Source organism: Protopterus annectens, chromosome 16.part0 (assembly GCF_019279795.1).
Source record: "Protopterus annectens isolate FY-2018-M chromosome 16.part0, PAN1.0, whole genome shotgun sequence".
Lineage (NCBI taxonomy): Eukaryota > Metazoa > Chordata > Ceratodontiformes > Protopteridae > Protopterus > Protopterus annectens.
The window spans coordinates 15,583,926-15,606,577 of record NC_056750.1 but is presented as its reverse complement, the minus strand read 5'-3'; the positions used below and the strand labels follow the sequence as shown (position 1 = coordinate 15,606,577).

General features: G+C 42.4%; 1 protein-coding gene across 2 annotated transcripts in view; it reads left to right on the top strand.

The window, feature by feature from the left end:
- LOC122791001 (hamartin-like) overlaps window positions 1–22,652 on the top strand; it is a 1,885,581-nt gene that overhangs the window by 1,382,321 nt on the left and 480,608 nt on the right. For both annotated transcript variants that reach the window (XM_044058745.1, XM_044058744.1), the window contains exon 15: window positions 14,042–14,164. In XM_044058745.1, coding sequence (XP_043914680.1) covers window positions 14,042–14,164 — 123 coding nt within the window. The remainder of the gene's footprint in view (window positions 1–14,041; window positions 14,165–22,652) is intronic.

Sequence of the window (22,652 nt, the reverse complement as noted above, 5' to 3'; positions counted from 1 at the left end):
GCAATGAGGATGACAGATGTTTTTGTATTTGATTGCATCATGCAGTAATCTGGGAATGAGGGATGAAGGTGGAAAGGCACACAAGTCTGGGGGGGCATTGCCTGACTTTACAGCATCCCTTGATGACCATCCCGGTGGAGGGATTATGGCAAAGTACTGGCTGCACTAGGTTTTGTCTGGGAAGCCAGTAGACTACTGCAAGGATGTCCCCATATAGAAAATATCTGCTGCACCACCAGTGTATTGAGAGGCCACTCATGAGACATTAGGATCAACTGCTTTGCCTGTCTACAAGGGAATTGAGCAACCCTTGGAATGTGCATTGCCACAAGAAAACTATGAAAGCTCATCATCTATTGACAAATTCTCATTGCTTCCCAGCATAGGGGCTATGAGATGGTTCCTCCTTGCTTGTTGATATACCAAACCACTGATGACATTGTCATTCTTGATAAAAATCACCTCCCGTGGAAGGCAGTGTTTACTGCAGTGCTAAGAGAACTACCCATATCTCCAGGGCACTGATGTAAAGGTCAGCCTGTTATGGAGTACATACCTTTTGGACTGTTCTATTTATAATCCCCCCACCCCAGGGAGGAGGCGTCTGAGGTAACTACTGCTTCTGGAGGCTGAAGAACAAATTGTCTACTGGAATGACTTTAAGGAGTGTCTAGCCCCCACTCTAAATGTTTGCCTGCAACTGTTGGTTATAGTGACCCAGGGTAAGGGTCTTAAAAGTTAAGACCACTGTGCTCTGAGGAGTCACTGCAGGATTCTCATATGATAGCAAGCGACCTCACCCATTAGTATAGACAAGGCCATTAGACTGTGCATCCTGGAGCCTAAAGCAGCCATTAGAGATGAAATCTGGAGAAGGCTCTGGGCAGCTAGTTTCATTGTCTGAATTCTGTCTAATGGGGGATACTACAGAAGTGGTCACTTCCAGCTGACATCCAATGAAGTGTATTGAGTTGGATGTAGGAATGAGTTCTAATAATTTATTGAAATGCCCAAGGACAGAGTCTTGACAAATAATCCCTGGCTGTAATCATGGACTCTGCTGTCAGGGCAGCTAGGAGCCAGTCGTCCAGATATGGGAAGACCCTGATTCTCTGAAGGTGTAGATGAGCTACTGTGACAGCCAAGCACTTGGTGAACACTCAGGAGTCTGTGGTGAGACCGAAGGGTAGGGCTCTGAATTGAAAGTGACTGTCAGCAAGATAGAAATGTTGATATCTCAGAGATCCTTTAGCTATGTTGATATGGAGGTACACATCCTGAAGATCCACTGAGCACACCCATGCCTGGACTGCACCATGACCATTCAGAATTGTATGTATGTATGTATGTGCATATTTATTATTATTTGTTTATTTTTTTTTAAATAATCCTTCAGCTGACTGAGGTCCAAGATGGGCCTGAGGTCTAGAGTTTTCTTTGGAACCAATAAGAACTTGTAAAAGGGATTCCATTACCATGACAGCAACAGCAACAGAGCTTTATAGAAAAGGAAAGTATTGTCATTTTGGTGTAATTTCCATGTATTAAGTAATAGTATGTAGTCTAGATTGAAATGCCCTGCTGCCTTTCTTACAGTAGTGATGTTTAGTGCAAGTAATTCTGGCTGTGTAGATAAGAAAGCATTTATTACTTCATGCTTATAAAATTGAGTGCATGCTAATCCCTCTTTGCAGTGTTGTTTGGGATGTCTTGCTGATATAAGATTCAAAGAGATTGCCTTGTTCTTTAAGTTATCCTCACATGCTACTAGTTAAAGAATTTTATTCTTTTTTATCTGTGCATTCCGTAGGGCACATGTACACCTGGTTGTAGAAGTGGTAATATACTTTTAGCATGGATGTCTAATGTTGTGCAGTGTCTCCAAGGGTGTGGACAGAAAATGTCTTGTATAACATTGTGTTGCTATTTTCCTTGCACTATGTCTGGTCTTTTGCCTACAGGCATGGTTAATGCCCATCCATCTGGGACATCGGTGTGCACCCAGTGTAAGATAGACACCTGCTCCTGCCATTTCAGGCCTTTCTTGCTGCTGTTTGCAGTGTTTACATTGTTCGTGCATTGTGTCTGTAGTGCAGTGCTGTTCAGCCTGCTGCAGGGTTCTGCACAGATACGTATCCTTTGGGGTTTTCTTGTCTCCCACTGTTGTTGTAGTTTAGGTAGGTTTATTAAATCTGTTTAGTCTGGCAGCTGTGACAGTGCAGTATGGAAGCTGTGACAGTGCAGTATGGAATGTCAGGGGCTAAGAAATGTAGATATTCTTGTGGTGGACAAATTCCCCACAAAGGCTTCTGTAGCATTTTTTGTTTGATCACTGAGCAGATCATAGAAGACTGCAAGATCTGTCAGGGGTATACTCCTAAAACCTTCAGAAGTAGGCAGTGTTCCTTGCAAAACTACTGTGATCAGAAGAAGCCTGGGGTCTGCACTTGGCCTGCCATGGCATCCTCAAGTTCATACATGGCCTCTGACTCCCGAAGATGAAAACAAGTGAAGAAGAAGGTTAAGAAGAATGCGGTTTACACAACTGACATCCAACATCTCCTTATAACTCAAGGATATAAACCCCAGTTGGAAAATGTTGTATTGCTCCAGACAGCATTTCTCATTATTCTGAGGTTGCTAATAAAAGCACATTTAGAAACTGTCATGCCAAGGGGAAACAAGCATGTACCACCAAGCAAACAATCAGGTTCCAGTTCTTGGTCAAGAAATCCTGTCACAGACAGTTGTGGCCAAAAGCCACATCATCCTTTTGGAAAGAGAGCTCATGCAACCCGCCATCTTGGTAACTGATGGAGTAGAAGACCAAGAGCCCTGTCCACAGGTTCAGACTTCTAAGGCAGATTTCTCAGTAAAAGGATTGTAAAGGTGAGATGCAGATACTTTATCTCAATTTCCCATGCAGCTATCCTGTTCTCAGACAACATCAGGGTCTGTTTCAATCCTCCTTCTCATAGGTTATCCTTGAACAGTGGACTTGCTTGAGTCAGGCCTTGCAGAACCTGTGGCCAAGCTGTTGTCCCTATGAGTTTCCTCTGCTAAAAAGTGAAAAGAGAGAGAGAGAGAGAGAGGCATCTCTTGTGAAGATAGAGGATGATTCTCATGAGAACAATTATGAAATGGAGTACTTTCTATATTTCCTTCCCTTTAGGATATGATGGCAAAACTGAAACCGACATTGTGAAGTTGTTCTATCTCTCCGTACATTCTTACTGATGGGTTCAGAACCGATCCTCAGCTCTGACTCGGCCAACTGCAAAAGCTCGAAGTCTTCAGCTAGCTCGAGGCCCATTCCCTATCCCATGATATACCTTGTGCTTCCCCCAGATCTTGTTTGCCGCCGCAACAGATCGGGAGTGCTTCAACAGCTCTGGCCAGTAAAAAATTAATATTTCACTTAAAAGTGATAGTTTCGCTTGGTAGTTAGTTTTTTGTAGTTAGATAACTTTTCCTTATCTTGTTACCGTAGTTAGTCAGCATTAAAATTTATAGTGTGTGCGTTTTGCTAGTTGTTGGTGGCCGTGTTTTCTTAGGCCATTTATTTCTTCTTATCTCCCTCAGTGTAACAACTCGATTAAGTTAGAGGGTTGTTTGAATTTCTTTCTCCCTTCCCTAGAGTGCGTTAAGGCTAGTTGAGCCTAAGCCCAAGTTTTAGGGCAGTAGTTATTCTTCGTACTGTATGCGTTTTTACATATATTGTAGAAGTTAGGGCTCTGTTTTTTTTTATTAGGGCTATATTCTATAGTACTGTGTGTTTCCTTTAATAGTTAGTGCATATAGTGTGTTCTATAACTTTATTAAACTGTTGCATGATAAGTCAAGCTAGAGATATTGATAGTTTCTGCCATGTCTCAGCAAGAGAAAGCTAAATCTGGATTTAAAAAATGTCCTAAATGTGGACAAAAAAATGTCGATAACAGATGGTCCCACAGAATATGCTTTAGATGAAGTTCACCTACAGGAGAACTGTGCTATCTGTCATTCATTTAGCTTTCGTGTTCTTCATGAACGTAAGAGTAAACTGATAGCCATGAGATTACTGAAGTCTTCCTTTCAGGAATCATTGGATAAGGACAAATCACTGGACAAGACATCCAAATCTTCAAAGACTTTGTCTTCTAAGTCTTCTTCTGGGTCAGAGCCAAAAAACGGTTCATTGACCTTAAAACCGATTGGGATTCCTACCTCGGCTCCACTGCTTTCAGAACTGGAGGTTGTTACTATTTGTAGGAGCCGATCCCCGATATTGGAGCCAGTATCTCCTACTTTAAAGTCCCCAATCATTCAGTCAGTGGCCTCTTCCATAGCCTCTTCCCGGTCCTCAAGACTTTCTGATAAAGATGTGGATCATGTGGTACAGAGGCTGGCCAAACTTTTATTGAGGCTGATCCCTGGGACTTCGGAACTGACAAACCCACCCCTCCACCATCCTCTGTTCCTCCTCCGATCTGTCTTGAAGTTTTGGAGCCGGAGTACTCGGAGCTGATGATTGTGGAGCCTTCGGGCCCGATGCCTACTTCAGGCTTGTCGGCCCCGACAACCCTGACATCTTTGGTGACAACCGAGGGGTATAGGAGCTGACATTCATCGGATGGATCTGGGGAGGATAGTCGGACTGATTTTTCGGTTCCAACTTTGCCTCTCGGGGCCTTGGCTCGGGTGAGCTTGGCTCCAACCTCAGGCTTGGAGCCCTCTGTTTTGGCGCCGAGGGAATCTTCCATTTTTTCGGATCCGGGGGTTTCTTTGCATCGGGACCGAGGTGCCTTCGATGCTATGAGGAGGGTGATGTCTGTGCCGACAACCACAACATCAGAACCAGTAGCTCCTTCCTCCAGAGCACTGGTGTCTACTTCTTCTTCTTCACACGTCCATCTAAAGCGTAAAGACCTTGAGCCTCAGGAAGCTCTGCTCTTCCGAGACCTCTCCAAAAGCTCCCACTGAAGAGGTTCCCAGGAAGAGACTTTGCAAGAGGAAGCATCTGGACTTCCCACAGGAATCCATCACTTCAGACACTGACTTAGATGAGTCAGAAGGGTTTCCATGGTCCCCCTCGGAGGATATCTCCTTCGCAGATATCCTGGAAATTCTTAAGCAGGGGGGTGACTGGAAGTCCCTTAACCCTACTGATGATGAGTCAGTGCTTCTGAGGGTTTTTGGGTCTCAACCCTCCACCTCTTGGGTATCTCCACCCTTTGATGAGTTGATTGAGCTAATCTTTTGAAGGGTGTGGGAGTCCCCTGATACCATGGAGCCTGTCCCTAGGAGACCTAATAAATTTATACTTTCCCCCCAGGACAAGACCTTCCTGACCAAAGGAGTGCCTGCGCATGCTATGGTGCTGGCGGCAGCCACCAAGAAGGAACTGTTAGAAACTTCTACGTCTGTCCAGCCTCCTAACAAGGATTCTAGGATCATGGACAGATACGGTAAGCACATGTTTAGATCAGTGACTTTTGCTCTCATAGGTTCATAGGTAGGTACTAGGCTATCTGCCCAAAGGCATTTATAAGTCTAAGTGGAATATGTTGGCTTTCGCCATCCCCTTAGATTAGTTCCCTGTGCCTCTGTCCAGCAGAGCCATTGAAGTGATCCTGGGGTAGACTTTATTTCCCATCCACTCATCAAGGTTTCTCTTGAAGAGGGTTAGCGAGGAGCTCTGCCTAATGTAGATTGGAGTCTTGTTCCAGAGCATGGGGAAGTCTCTGGGACAGGAATCTGTCCCTCCAGCACATCCTATTTATTGTTGTGGTGAGGTTTAGATCCCTGGAGCGTGTGGCTCAAGGGGATATGGTTTTCTTTAGGTGGAGCATGTCAATCAATTCTGGGTTGGACATGCCCTTGTATGTCGGGCAGAGATCACCTCTGAGTAGGCAGTATGCAACCGAGTACAACTGGAGTTTCTTCAGTCAAGCTGCATAGGGCATCTGCTTGAAGCCAGTGATCCTCTTGGTGAGGTACTTCTGTGGTCTTTCCAGTTGTTGCAGGTGTCTTGTAAGGTACATCCCAAATGGGGCATTGTACTCTATGATGGGTCTGATGAATGATGCATAGAGGGGCCCAATGACCTCTTTAGATCTGGATGCAAACCCTTTTGTGATTAGGTGGGCCACATAGAAGGATTTTCTAACCACTTTGGCAATGTGATTATCAAAGGAGAGGTTACAATCTACTTGGGTCCCCAGATCCCTTATTACATCTTCCGTATTTATGGGGCTACCACCTATGTGGTAGTTTGTGGGTACTTTGTTTTTTCCAAAGGGGAAGACTATGCACTTTTTGGCATTTAGCTTGTGGCCATGGTTTTGACACCCAGGTATCTGTCTCAGTGAGACCCTTTTGGAGGATGTCTGTGTCAGCCAGAGAGTCAATTATAGCCCCTTGTTTGCAGTCGTCTGTGAACTTGGTCAGCCATAGTCCTTCTGTGCTTGCCTGTACCTCTGAGAAGTTTATGCCGAACAGGAGGGGTCCTAGGACTGAGCCCTGGGGAAAGCCACTTGTAACCAGTTTAGAGTCAGACCTAGCTCCTGCAGCTCTTACGATGTGGGTTCTGTCCGTGAGCCAGTTTGCAACCCATCTCGTGATTTAGGGATTTATATTCAGCCTGGTGAGCTTGTCTATAATACCTGAGTGGGGAATGGTGTCGAAGGTCTTTGCGAGGTCTAGGTAAGCTGTGTGGACCACCTTTCCCTCGTCTATATCCTTGGTAACTGTCTCAAAGAAGTCCACCAGGTTTAGGAGGCATGATCTGCCCTTAATAAAGCCGAACTGGGTAGGGTCTGGTGTTTGGAGGTTTCCAATGTCTCTGTTAATGAGATCCATGATGATGCGCTCCATAGCTTTGCAGACCAAGCTAGTCAGGCTTATAGAGCAATAGTTCCGGGGTCCGTTGTGGCTCCACCTTTATGGAGTGGAATAACTGTTGCTGTGCACCACTCTGTGGGCACATAGCCTGTGGAGAGGCTGAGTTTAAACAGTGTGTTTAGGTAAGGGGTTAGTTCATCTTTGAGCTCGTGTAGGACGCAGCCTGGGACACACTGGCCGGTCCCATTGATGCTGTGTTTTTGGCTTTGGAGAGGGCTATTTTAACCTGAGTGTCTGTGAATTCAGGGGCACTACATTCTTCTGGTATAGTTATGAGCCTTTTTGGGGGTGAGAGGGGGTGAAGTTTGCACTGAACCTGTCTGCCAGGATGTTGGCTATATCTGAAGGTTCAGTGTATTTTTTGCCATTCTGCCATAACTCTGAGCAGATCTGAGAATTGCCATTTAGATTCTTGACATAGCTAGCAAATGCCTTGTGGTTAATCTTTGGAGTCCATGGCAATTTTTTTTCAAAGCTAGCCTTGGATGATTTTATGAGGGAACGTAGTTTATTGCTGATACTGATCAGGGATGTCCTCCCTTCTTGGGATTTTACTCTTTTCTGTACTAGTTTCCTCCTTCTATTGTATAGCTTGTTTATGGCAGGGGTCCACCAGACTGGTTTCCTTTTCTTGGAGGAGTGAGTCTTGGTTGGGATAGCACGATCCATGCATTCTTGTAGGTGCCCGTAGAGTGCATTCTCCGATCATTGAACTAACACATTTCACAAGGTTGCAAAGGGATATCCTGAAAGAACTAGGAGATACTCTACAGGGTTCAGTAGCTGCGGGGGTCTCAGAGCAGGTAACTTCCCAACTCACTACCCTAAATTCTCTCGTAAACTCTTCCATGCACCTGGTCTCCTATGCAGCTGATGGAATGAGTAGGGCAGCGGGGACAGGAATTGCTCTTAGGAGACATTCCTGGATGCGCTTGTGTTCCTTTGCAGAGCCCTTTAAGTCATGCTTTATTGGCACCCCTTTTGATGGCTCGTCCCCTTTTTGGACCCAAAGTGAAGGAAACCCTTACCAGGAGTCAACAGGATGGAAAGACTCTGCCATCGGAGTCCACTTTTCCACCCCTACCAGACCTTACCCCACAGGTCAGAAGGCAGGGAAGATGTGGTTCCGTAAAACTCGAGGAGCTTTCCAGGACACTCATGGTGAACCCCCCTCTAAAGGCAGAGGAGGGGGTAACAATGGAAGACCCCTTCCACATGGCAGAGGGGGGTCCACAGAACCAGGGCGACAAGAGATCAGTTCTTTGGCAAGCGCTATCAGCACTCCTGAGAGGAGGCCCACCTGTCTATCTCTGGAGGTAGTCGGGGGACACTTCTCTTTGCACCGTGACGCTTGGCTAAAAATAACAAAAGACAGCTGGGTACAAATCTTCATATCCAGAGGATACTCTATTCCCTTTGCCACCCCCGCCTTATAAGGAAAATCCCGGACTTTCCACCCAGTCACAGGGAACAGGCAGCCTCAGAGATTCAAAGGTTGCTGGAAAAGAGTCATCCAGCTAGTCCCAGCAGACTAAAGAGGATCCAGAACTTACTCAAGGTTCTTTTTAGTTTCAAAGAGAACAGGGGACCGGAGGCCCATTTTGGATCTCAGCAGACTAAACAAGTTGGTCAGAAAAACAAAATTCTGGATGGTCACGCTACAGTCAATTGTTCCCTTTTTAGGGAAAGACCATTGGATGTGTCCGATAGATCTCCCGAATGCATACTACCACATAAAAATGGACAGGCCCAGAGTTCATCTGCAGTTTCGGTTGGGAGCCAGTCATTATCAATTTCGGGCTCTGCCGTTTGGTCTCACTACATCCCCCAGTGTGTTCACCAAATGCATCGCAGTAGTCACGGCTCATCTGAGACGTTTGGGATTCCAGGTGTTTCCATACCTAGATGACTGGCTCCTCACTGCCGCCACCAAGCATCAACTTATAGAAGCAAGGGGACACAGCTTTGAACCTCTGCAGTCAGTTGGGAATTACTATAAATTCAGGAAAATCTGCCTTGTCGCCATTGCAACATCCCGTTTTTATAGGAGCAGAGCTAAATACTGTCATTATGGCCCTAAACCTTCCTCCAGAAAGAGTTTGTGTTCTATGAAATCAGGTGCTGGACCTGATTCCGAGAGAAAAAAACCCTGTGTCAATGGTACTCCATTTGCTAGGGACAATGGCGGCAGCGATCATTCATTGCGATTCCTTTGGGTCAGATGCATATGCATGTACTACAATGGCTTCTGTTCACGCAATGGTCCTTTCAAGAACTCCCAATGTTGCACACAATTTTGATAACGAATTCCTGCAAGAAGGACCTTCAGTGGTGGCTGACATCTCACCAAGTAACTCTAGATTGCCCCTTTGTTCTACCCGCTCCCGTAGCCACGGATGCCTCCCTGATAGGGTGGGGAGGGGGGCTTTATCAGGGGAGAACAGCCAAAGCACGTGGAACAGATACAAGGCTCACCTGCATATCAATGTTCTGGAGATGAGAGCGGCTCGTCTAGCATTGCAGTCCTTTCAAGACTCTTTGTCTGGGAACTATTGCAATTCAGACAGACAATATGTCACTGGTTTGGTACATAAACAGACAAGGAGGAACCAGATCTTACCCCCTGTGTCAAGAGGCCCTGAGAGTATGGCAGTGGGAAATTTCCACCCAGTGCTTTCTGATAGCAATGCACATCCCGGGGAGATCCAGTGTGATAGCAGATAAGATGAGGAGGGCGATTCTACTGCTTCACGAGTGGTCCCTAAAAGAAGTAGCGGAAAGGATATTTCACAGATGAGGCTTGCCTTGCTGAGATCTCTTTGCAACTCCAACAAACATGAATTGCAGCAGCTACTTTGCCCTAATCCCCCCTCGGGGGATGCCCCAAGGGATGCACTTGTACACAATTGGCCCCTGGGTCTCCTGTATGCCTTCCCTCCCTTTCCTCTGATACCCAAAGTTTTACAGAAAGCCAAGGCTGTGGAAAGGACCATCATTCTAATAGCCCCTTTTTGGCCTCATCAGATTTGGTTTCCCTTCCTCCAGCCTCATCTATTGGAAGAACCTTGGATTCTGGCCCCAGTATCAGATCTCCTGACTCATTCATCAGGGGTTCTCCACCCTTCTCTTCATTCCCTCAAACTGACAGATTGGCTGCTCCAATTCCAAACATAAACAGGATTCACAATCTGTCAGCTGCGACTCAACATATTTTAACATCCTCTCATAAATTGTCTCCCAGGAAGTTGTATCTTAGTAAATGGAGAAGGTTTTCTATATGGGCACTTCAGAACAATATTGATCCGTACCTAGCTTCAATTTCATCCATTCTGGAGTTTTTGACTAAACTTTTCAATGAAGGGGCAGCGGCAGCAACCATTAGAGTTCAATTGGCAGTGATTGCTAACTTTCATCTAGGTGACCAGGGATCTAATATTATGTCACATAGACTCTCTAAAGCCTTTCTCAAGGGTACTGTCCATTTGAGACCACCCATCAAAGCTCCAGTTATGCCATGGAACTTAAATTTTGTTCTTTCCTGTATAATCCTGCCCCCCTTTGAACCAGCCGCATCTTGTGACTTGAAATACCTGTCATGGAAAACCATATCTTTAATAGCTATTACGTCTGCTCACAGGGTTTCGGAGTTACAGGCCTTGTCCATTAAACCTCCTTATTTGATTTTCCATAATGACAGTCTCTCACTCAGGATGAATCCTTCATTCTTACCAAACGTTTGCTCAGAGACAAATCTCAACCAATCTATTGAATTGCCCGTATTTTTCCCTAATTACACTAATGAAGTGGAACCTATGCTGGACAAACTTGATGTTCACAGACAGCTTTGATTCTATTTAGACAGGACCAAACATGTCAGGAAAACAGATCAGCTTTTTGTTTCCTTTTCAGAGTCTAAAAAAAGCACTCTAGTGGCGAAAACCACTTTATCAAAATGGTTATCAAATTGTATATACTTCACTTACACTTCAGTGAATACACCGTTACGACAGAAAAAAAAAGCCCGCTCTACTAGAGCTGTATCTACTTCATTAGCCTTTACGGCTAAATTACCATTAGATACTGTTTGTGCAGCAGCTACTTGGTTAAGGCCTCATACCTTCATCACTCATTATAAAGTAGATAAGACCTCCAGGGACAGGGCCTCCTTTGGTTCCACTGTCTTGAAGAACATTCTCCCATGAGACACCCGAGAAAGATGGTGCTTGGGACGCTACCCATCAGTAAGACTGTCTGGAGAGCTAGAACAACTTCACATAAAGAAATTATGTACTCACCATAACGTTCCATGTGAGTTGTTTATCTCACCTTCATTCTTATGTCCTGCCCTCCATCCCCCATCCAGGCTTCTTGAGGACCGAGATTTTATTTATGTCATGGTGTTACTGTTTCTTATCTGGTTTCCAGTATTAGCACATTACTAGTAGTATGTAGCCTGTTGGCAGAAAACAAGATTTGATGGAAGCACAAGGTGCATCATGGGATAGGGAGAGTGGACCTTGAGCTAGTTGAAAACCTCGAGCTTTTGCAGTTGGCCGAGTTGGAGCCAAGGATTGGCTCCGAACCCATCAGTAAGAATGAAGGCGAGATGAACAACTCACATGGAATGTTATGGTGAGTACATAACTTCTTTTAATAGCTGTCAAGCTGACAACTTCCCCCTGTTGGGTCATGCCACACTTGAGAATAAGTGGGCCGATCAGTTGTATAAAGGCAGTGGTTGGCAGAAGTGAGGGGGGAGGGGTTAAACACAGTACTGATGTGTGATCAGAATATGTTAAATACAACTTATTGTACGGTTAAGATTGTAACATTACAGTTACAACAGGTAAGGAGAAATGTTCTCTCTAAGGAGTTGTAACACTAGAGTGGATTGTATTGGTTAGTAGCTCATTGGGATTGTCCCAATGTACAGTGGATATCAAAAGTGTACACACCCCTGTTAAAATGCCAGATTTTTGTGATATAAAAAAATGAGACCACAATAAATCATTTCAAAACTTTTCCCATCTTTAATGTGACCTATAACCTGTACAATTCAATTGAAAAGCAAACATCTGTTAGGGGAAAAAATATAAAAAATAAAAAACATACAATACGTTGGTTGCATAAGTGTGCATACCCTTAAACTAATACTTTGTTTTGTGCACACACCCTTAAACTAATACTTTGTTGAAGCACCTTTTGATTTAATTAAAACATTCAGTCTTCTTGGATACACACCTGCCATCATTTAAAGAGACTCTGATTAACCCCAAATAAAGTTCAGCTGTCAAGATTTTCCTGACATTTACTCAATTGCCTGTTACAGAAAAAGCCAAGGTTCACAAAGAGCTTACAAAGTATCAAATGGATCTCATTGGTGAAAGGTATCAGTCAGGAGAAGGATGCAAAAAAATTTCCACAGCATTGGATATGCCATGGAACACAGTGAAGACAGTCGTAAAAAAGTAGAGAAAGTATGGGACAACAGTGATGTTGCAAAGAACTGGACATCCCTCCAAAATTGGTGAAAAGACTAGACAAAAACTGGTTAGGGAGGTTGCCAACAGACCTACAGCAACACTGAAGGAGCTGCAAGAATTTCTAGCAAGTACTGGTTGTGTACTACATGTGACAACAATCTCCCATGTTCTCCATATGTCTGGACTGTGGGGTAGGGTTGCAAGACAGAAGCCTTTTCTTACACAGAAAAACATCCAGGCCCGTCTAAAATTTGCAAAACAATACATCAAGTCTCCCAAAAGCATGTTTGAAAATATATTATGGTCTGATGAGATCAAGGTTTAACTTTTTGGCCACAATTCCAAAAGGTACGTTTGGCACAAAAACAACACTTTTCATCACCAGAAGAACAGAGTCTATATTACGTGATGGAATGATTTGGTGATCGAACACCTAAACATCGACCAAGTAATATTGACCTGCAAAACAGCGAACGCCGCCAGGAAACGTTACTGTCGGCCACAAAAAAAAAAATTTACTTTACAGCCAAACTAAGTGGGGGGCCCCCCCCAACTAAATATACCAACTCCAAGATCGCTCCATAGTGGAGAAAACGGCAAAATCTAGCGAACGGCCAAGGAAAATCTTTCCCTGTATTAAATTGGCCGTTCACTGTTTTTTGTTTTCGAAATTACATGGTGGATGATTAGGTGTTCGATCACCTAATCATTCAATCAGGTAATATAGATTCAAAAGAACACCATCCCCACAGTGAAGCATGGTGGTGGCAGTATCATGCTTTGGGGTTGCTTTTCTTCAGCTAGAACTGGGGCTTTAGTCAAGGGGGAGGGAATTATGAACAGTTACAAAATACCAGTCACTTTTGGCCCAAAACCTTTAGGCATCTGCTAGAAAGCTGAAGACGAAGAGGAATTTCACCTTTCAACACAACAATAACACCAAGCATACATCCAGATCAACAAAAGAATGACTTCACCAGAAGAAAATTAAAGTGTTGGAGTGGCCCAGCCAGAGTCTCGACCTAAATCCAATAGAAAGTCTGTGGGGTGACCTGAAGAGGGCTGTGCACAAGAGATGCTCTCGCAATCTGATAGATTTGGGGCGCTTTTGCAAGGAAGAGTGGGCAAATATTGCCAAGTCATGATGTGCCATGCTGATCGATTCCTACCCAAGAAGACTGAATGCTGTAATTAAATCAAAAGGTGCTTCAACAAAGTATTAGTTTAAGGGTGTGCACACTTATGCAACCAGCTTATTGTACTTTTTTATTTTTTATATATTTTCCCCTAACAGATTTGTTTGTTTTTCAATTGAATGTGTACAGGTTATAGGTCACATTAAAGGTGGGAAAAGTTTTGAAATGATTTATTCTGGTCTCATATTTTTATATCACAAAAAAACTGGCATTTTAACAGGGGTGTGTATACTTTTTATATCCACTGTAAAGCTTAAGTTTTATTTGTGTTTTTTTTCTCCAGGACTGTTTCCTTCTAGAAAATCTGCACATTCAGAAAATTGGTTTTGTCACCTTTTTTTAAATCTGCACATTCAGAAAATTGTTTTTTTTTTCACTTATTTTTAAGTGTCTCTTGTTAGAGGAAGCAGACCTGTTTTTATGACTGTTGATGATAAAATACAAGTACCGTGTCAATGAAATTTTACTTTGTCATTTCAGTTATCTACCAGTGAATCTGTCCAGCAGCATATGGACTTCCTAACCAAACAGCTTCTGATTCTTGGGGAAGTGAACGAAATCTACATGGAAAAGCTACAGCATTGTAATGCAGACACTTCTAAGGTAGGCTTAACATTTAAACAAAATAAGGCAGTCTGTTTTTATAGCTTTTGAGGAACTGGAATAGATGTGCATTTTCTTTTATCATTTTGAGGCTACACATCAAGTGGAAAAAAATATCATTTTTTTTTTCATTCATGTAAAAGGTATCGCAGATGCAGTTTTTCTTACTCAGTTGCACTTTGAACTTTGTAGTAATTGTGTACCACTGTTTAGTTACTTTTTTTTGAAGTACTGTCAGGTACATGGGATTCCACGAGTGATAGTGCAGAATGAAACTCAAGGGGTAAGGATGAATGGAAACATGAGGCAGTGAAAGAGAAGATGAAGAAAGGGAATGGGCAGGTGGTGGTGCTCTGATGTTAGAAGTCGTGGTAAAGAATTGAAAACCTTCAGTAAATTTGAAGTATATTGGTCATGTTCTAAAAAAGTTTAACAAACCTTCAGTTAGATATAACTGCCTTATCATACACAAAACCAAATCATACGCTTTTTAAAGCAAAAATAGTGTTATGTTTGCATTGTGTTTTGATGATAGACAGCACCTGGATTTTTTCTCGGAGCTGAAAATCCTTGCCATGATATCATGAAAGACCGACCTCACAGTGTCTCACTCCCTAAATTACATAAGTTACTAATACTATATTTTCATGCTAAATACATAAGTAATGGTTTTCTTACTTCCTAGAAAGAAGGTGTCAATTAGTTTTTGCAGTTGGGACACCTCACATTGAAAATGAACAAATGTAAGTATGTAGTAGTAAAACCATAATGCAAGTATTTCAGCTTCTAAAAAAAAGTTGGTTTTGTGTACCCATAATGCTCTGCTGTATGTAAATGATGGTGTAATACCTACCATGATATCATTTTTGGGTGTAGTTACAGAGAAAAAACAAGTAAACAGTGAAACTAAAAAATCCAAAAATACACTATAAATCATTTTTTTACAAAATTACTTGCAGTTTTGGCAGAAGAGTGTAATGGGAAGTGAAATTATTTATAAAACAAAAATGCTTCAAAAATGACCCAGTGTAGATAGCCAGGAGTTTGACAAAAAAACAATGTGAAAAAGATAAGGTGGTTAAAGTCAACAAAGGTGAATCATTAAAAGAACATATATTCTTCAGGTCCAGCTGAACTTTTCAGAGAGAATTAAATGGCTCCTTTGAACAAAGAATCAAAGTATTACCAAAAGTACCAAAATTCTCTCCAGTCTAAGATTATTTGTTGATACCCTAATTTGCATCCCTTTGGTTGTGTTGTATCCATGAAAATAGCATTGGATGAGTTGCATTTCATCAGTATTTAACCTGTCTAGGCCAACTGTAAGTGTATCTAGTTTGGCTGCTGTCTTAACACAGATTTCCTTTGACTATAAAACTTTGCAAAGGAGATTTTAATGTACAACAAGAGTCTAATGAAGTAATATGGATGTACACTGGTACCTTTGTAGGACTGATCTCATTCTTTAATCAGAACATAGAGATGCAGAGAAGGTACAGTAGAGAGGCGATTATCCGAACACTGATTTTGTAAAACATCAGTTATTCGAACCAGCTTTCCAAAGTTTTCAGGTAGGAAGAAGCATAATGTCTGAATATGTAAACATTATACATATTCGCTTGAGCATGTTTTTTGAGCTTGTAGTCAGCTCATGTGTGAAAAATATTCCTTATTGTCCACTGAAATTGCTGAATGGTAGAAAAGTGTATTCCTGCATGCAGTAAAAAAAAAAAAAACAAGATTTTAGAAGTTTTTTTATCCAGTTCAGTTACATGTTTGATTATCCGAACAGTTTGATTATCCAAACTACCCTAGGTCCCAATTAGTTCGGTTAATTGACTCTCTACTGTACTCACAAAAGGTCAACAAGGTAACTGATTTGATAAGTGCCTGCTTTGGCATAGAGGGATAAAGCAGTAACTGTGGTCCAGGCAACCTGAGTTCCATTAGTGGCTCAGGTGTCTGAAGTGCTGTCTGGGAGGGACGGTCATTTGGGGTTGTTCCCTTTGGGGAAGCATGGTCCATAGAGGAGAGTAGTTTCAGACGTAACAACAGGGGGAGGGATAAAGGAATGATGGTAGATCATTGCAACACTTCAAAGGAGCAAGGAGGATGTGCAGTCATGGGATGCTGTAGTGATACTAATTGTCCTGACCCTGATGGATCACATCTGGAGGGGGAGGGTAGGAGGGTTAGGTAGACCATGACGTATGATGGTTGATTGGGTGAGAGGGGGGAAAAAAAAGATGAATTTACCTGGCTTAATGAGTAGGAGCAATTTTACATGATGGCAGATAGTCTTGCTCTCAGGATTCTGTTAAGTAGAATTCATTTGCACAGTCTTCTGTTTCTCCTTCAGAAGGTTATCCCCTTTAACAGAGTCATCAAATTTTGTGGGACAATTTTTCATTTGCCTGTAGAGAATCCCTTTTTATCGTAATGAGAACGAGAGAGTGAAATGAGACTGCCAGATCCAGAGTGGATAGTGCCTCCTGTTAGTTTTCTGTGCATTTTGTAAGTAAACAGTGTCTGTCCAGTCCTAGAGGCTGCAGCTCCAACTAGAATAGGATGCATGTCTTATTTAGAGAGACATAATGTGCATAGTTCACATGAAGCAGGCCCTGTTGCTGTGTCTGCCAAGAATTAAGCAGAGTGGTAAAGCTGTCTGCATTACATCTTTGTCCTTTGATGAAGATTTTTTTGTTACTAGATGAAATGCATTGACATATATGTATCACCTTAGCTTCTAGTACATTTTATTTATCCCACTTGGTTTTGTGTTAGAGTTCCATTTTAGAGCAAACTCAAGAACCTCTATAATCTTTTTCTAATAATTATGCTACCAGAATATTAAAAAAATGAGTACCTGCAGTGAGCATAATTGAAGTTCACATTCTGAAATGTGCTTATAGAGGAACAAAATAAATAAATAAATAAAATTGTTGTTCACACACTGAAATTTGCGTACAGTTTACATACTTGGAGATGTCCTTCTATTCACTTGCTGCAGTACTCTTAACTTGAGGGATCTTCTGCTGAATGTGACCCAATGTCAGCCAGTACACAAAAGTCTTATACTACTGTAGGGTACATGGGACATCACACACAAGCTGCAGTCGGATGTAGGACATAAAAGTGACATACACACGTACCATCCTCAGAACTTTTCTGCTGCCAGTCAGAACGCATTTCCAACTGTCAGTCTGATCGTTTCAGTGGTTGTGACTTCACCCCTTTCCAGATAAGTGCCATGTTGGGGAATATTTTCTTTCTAATACTATTTTGGTTATGCCGTCCAAGAAGGTTCATAGGTTCATAGGTTCATAGGTTCATACTAGGCTATCTGCCCCCGAGCATTTTTAAGCCTAGCTCATTTTGACCGCCTTGCCACCCCGCCAGTATGGGGGGAACTATACTCATTTTTTGCTGCTTGCCTGTGAGGAGTGACACTGAGGTATATCCCTGGTCATCCATTGGTCAAGATTTCTCATCAAGGTTTGGTCTCTTTCTTGAACAAGGCCTGCGAGGTGTGCTCTGCATATATAGTCTTTTTTTTTTCCATCACAGCATAGGAGTCTTTATGAATCTATCCTATCCTCCGCCCCCTATTAATGGCGTGTCGAGGGAGGTTTAAGTCTCCCGCTACTCTATTCATCGATGAGGATCTTTTGATTTTGAGGTGAAGCATAATCAATCTTGTCTGGGCTGGCAGCGTTAGAAAGAGTAGAGAGTGAGAAGCGTGAGCTCTGAGAGAATTGCATACTTCTCATGTTTGAGACCCTTTATCCTTTGAGACCCTTTTTATTTGTTTCTCTTTTTGAGGAACTTTTGTGCTGTGGGCAATGTAGAAGGTCTTCCTAACTACTTTAGCTACATGGGTGTGAAAATGACAGACTACTCAACAACCTGGGTCCCCCAGGTCCCTGATAACTTCTTCTGTACTCAGTGGATTTCCACTTTTTTATTGGTAGGTAACCTTGTTTTTTGTTTTATGTATGATTATGACATTTTTGGCATGGCATAACTTAGGGGCACCGGCTCTGGCCAGTTTCCGTAGTCTCTCTGTGAGACCCTTCTGAAGGATATCTGTGTGTTCTATTTCTTTTATGGCGCATCGCAGTCTGCCCTCCTGTGTTTGCTTGTACTTGGAAAGTAGATGCCAAAAACAGAGTGGGCCAGGACTGAGCCCTGTGGTACACCACTTGTGACAGGCTGCTTTGAGTCTGTGGCCAGCAACTGCCAGCTGACCTGACCCTGTGGGTTCTGTCAGCCAACAGTTTGCATGATGTATGGTGATGTGTTAACATTTAAGCTTTTTGATTTTTTTTTTCAATGATACCCGGGGGTATATTGTATCAAATTCGCTTCGATGAGGTGACTGCGGACTGGACTGCCTGGCCTCATCAATGTGACTGTTTGACTGAAAACAAAAAAGTTTAGAAGGCATTATCTCTGCTGACAAACCTAAACTGAAACAACCAAAAAAAAAAAAATGCAAAATCTTTTTATATGTCTTTATTTATGAGGTCCATTATGAGGTCCAGAAGCTGGCTCTTAAGGCTTTAGGCGATAAGGGCCGGTAATTTCCGGGTCGTTGGAATTTCAGGTGAAGTGGGGGGACCAGTGTGTGTGCGCCTCCCTGGGGTGCATGCCCCAGAGGTAAGACTATGATTAACCAGCCTGTTAGCTGTGGGTTCCTCGCCTCGTTGAGTTTGATGGAGCACACAGCCGGGACACCATCAGGTGTCATGGATGCGTTGTTTTTTTTTTGGAGAGAGAGAGCAGGAGAGGCTTTTGGCTTTGGGGGCTGCAAAGCTGTTTGGGGGGGCTTGGGTTTGGAGGAGGGGTGCTCTGGAACCTGTGTGCCCAGTTGTCAGGGGCAGTGTGTTGGCAATGTCTGTAGGATCAGTAATCTTCACATCATTTTGAACTAGTTCCAGGTTTCTGGGAGGTTTCTACTCCAGCTGAGGAAGGCCTTTAAAAGAAGGCCTTATTTCTATATGATTGTTCTCAAAAATTTTTTTTGGATTTCTTTATTTTGGCTTGCTTTTTTTAGAGAGCTCTTAGTTTTTACTTTTTACTTATTAAGGTGTTTGCTCTTCTTTTTTTGCCTCTATCTTTGTGTTGTAGCCTTTTGTTGTAGAGTTTGTTTATCAATGGACGCTTTCCTTTGGTACAAAGAGTGCTTTGTTTTGCCTTTTGGGTTTGTTGGGGCAGGCCTTTGCTATTGGTGCAGCGGTGCAGGTGCTGTTGGTTTTGGGCTTGAGTACTGTTTTTCGCAGATTAAGCCTTTTTGCCGTTTTGAAGTGGGAAGAGACCACACTGTTTACTGTGAGCCTTTTCTTTCTTTAGGTGTGGTTTACTGGTTTTGGGGTGGTCTTTTGATTTTTATTTGAGGGTTTGGTGGGATGATTAGTTTGTGATCCAGTGAGGGGTATATTTCCCGTGTTGGAACATTGTGCTGTTCGTGATGTGATGATGAGATCAAGTATGTTTTTCCTCTTGTGGGCATTTGAGTTTATGAATTCCAGGAACTTTTGGGCTAGGGGTGTTTGGGCTGAGTAGTGTTCCCAGTCTATATATTAGTAATAAGTCACCTAGTATGATGGTGTTTGGTGATACATTTATCCCCTCTGTGTTTTTGGAAGGCCATGTGAGGTTCCTGAGTTTGTGAGGGTGGTGGCCTGTACATGCAAATTGAGCAGTCCAGGCTCCCTATGGTTAATTGCACTGGATGGTCTCTGGATGGTCTCCGGCGTTGCCACCAGTCTGAGGTGTGTGGTGTGTGGGATGTGGATACCCCCCCCCTTTCTTTCTTGGTTCCAGTTTGGGGGGGGGGAACGCATGATGATGAGTTCCATTGTGGAAGACAAATTCCACATAAGGACAGCCATTTACAGCGTCACGTTTGTTTAGAGCCTAGTCATGACCACAGGTCCTTTAACATTTGCCAGTCCTTTGTACCCAAGACCCTTAGAAGCAGGCTGTCTTCTCTTGCTATTTATTTAGAGAATCAGTGGCCTAAGTTGTTAGTTAAGCATATGGAAGGTACCTCGGGGTCCAACGCCGAGCCAGTGAAGCACAAGGACAAGAAACCTCGGCCTGCAGCTTCCAGTGCACCTCCACCATCAGACTTTTCTCCCAAGGTGCTAGCCAACCCAGAGGCACGTCTGACTTCAGGCAGGGACTAACAGGCCAACCACAGTTCTGAGGCCGCCTTGACTTCAACCATAAGCACATCTTTGGAGGTAGAACAGACATCCGATCAGGGTGTCACAGGGAACCTAGGATCGAATGTACGGAAGGTTCTAGGGGGTACCATGAACTCTAGTAAGAGAAGAGACTGAGTCGGACACTTTTGTATGCAGGCCTTCGTCAGGTCCTATGACATTGCATATGATTAGTAAAAAACAAAAAAGTAAACTTCCACAAAAAGTACAGTTCGGTACCAATAAAGGCTGTCTTCCAAAAGCACAAAATCAAAGCCTCATTCCACAAAGTCCACTCGCTTTTCCACAGATAAAACAATATTTATTAGACAAATAGAACTCAGCAAAATAGGATTTAGCGCTTTCGTCTCCACACTGGAGACCGCTTCAGAATCAATTGGAAGCACCTCTCCCATTCCTTTTATACATCCATTAGGGAGTAATGGTTAAACAATTAAGCAATTAGATAATAATTCCATAAATAGTCCTAGTCCTTGAAGAAGTCCTACATTTAGAGAGGTGGTGATTGGGAGATGAAACTAGCATATAGAGAGATGAGGGGGTTAGCATAATGGTTAAGGTGTTCACCTTATAGACACAAGGTGCAGGGTTCAAGTCTCACATGGGATAATTGGCTAGGCTTAAAAAATGGCCCACAGGGGCAGTTAGTCTAGTACTAATCTATGAATATGGATATAATTTAGTAATGTGAATAGCGCACTCTGCTAATGCGTCTGTCTCGAGTGTCATAACATACTTAGGTAGGGGGTTTGAATCCTGCAAATGCTCATTGTGTGTGGAGGGGGGGTTAGTGTGTGTGCAATTCTGTATAAAAGAAAAGTCCCTTTGGGGTTGGGAGGGTGGCTTAATGGCTAAGGTGTTTGTCTTACAAACACAAGGTGCAGGGTTTGAGTCTCACAAGGGATAACTGGCTAGGCTTAAAATGGCTCACAAGGGCGGTTAGCTTATGTGATCCATCAGGGTCAGGACAATTAGTATCACTACAGCATCCCCATGACTGCACATCCTCCTTGCTCCTTTGAAGTGTACTAAACTATGAACTATGAACTTAAACGTGATGCTTGTAGTGGTAAGGGTCTTAATGATCATATTTCAATTACACCAGCTTTAAAAATGTTATCAGAAGACCCTAAGACACAAGTCTTAAAAATACATCAAAAACATTTCATAGAATGTAGAAAACCAATATCAAATATTAGATATTTATGTACCCTAGTGGTTTGAATTTTTAGTATAAATTATTAATTTTATATTAATTTTATACGAGTTTTTTAAAACCTCATATGCTGAACATTCAATGTCTGTATTTTTGTATTTTTTGTATTTTGTATAGTATTTGTATTTATATTCTACTCAACATTTTATATATTTATATTTTTACACAAAAGTGTTGGTGCATCATGTGTAATACAACACATTAATTTCATTAAACTCATAGACAATTTTATAGAGAAGTTATATATATATATATATATATATATATATATATATATATATATATAGATAGATATTTTTATGGAGAATTTATATATGTATATTTTTATACATATATATGTTGTATTGATATTTTCTGACTTCAACTGCATTCCACTATTTATGGAATTACTATCTAATTGCTTAATTGTTTAACCATTACTCCCTAATGGATATATAAAAGGAATGGGAGAGGTGCTTCCAATTGATTCTGAAGAGGTCTCCAGTGTGGAGACGAAAGCGCTAAATCCTATTTTGCTGAGTTCTATTTGTCTAATAAATATTGTTTTATCTGTGGAAAAGCGAGTGGACTTTGTGGAATGAGGCTTTGATTTTGTGCTTTTGGAAGACTGCCTTTATTGGTACCGAACTTTTGTGGAACATTGCATATGATTGTTTTTCCAGCAAAGAAAAAAACAAAAACACTAAGCATTTGTCTTCTGCTAAAGAGGCTCCTACAGATTGGCAAGCCTTTCCTCAAAGCTTGTTTCAGGCCTTCATGGCACTCAAGCTGCCTTCCTATCAGCCTGCTCCTACTCCTGCTCCACAACTTTCTCAGGAAAGGATTAGGGACAGTGACTCCTCTGAATTTTTCTCCGTTGAAGAGGAATCTTTGGATTATTCCACACAAATTCCCTCTCCCCAGGAATATGTTTCCCGTGAAGAGGAGTCAGTTAGTGCTGATTCCCCTGTGGAAGAGAGATCTTTTGTTGAAACTCTTCTGAAAACGGGAGAACACTTTAAGAAGCCAGACCGCTTCTACAAGGTATCTGAGGATTGTAAAT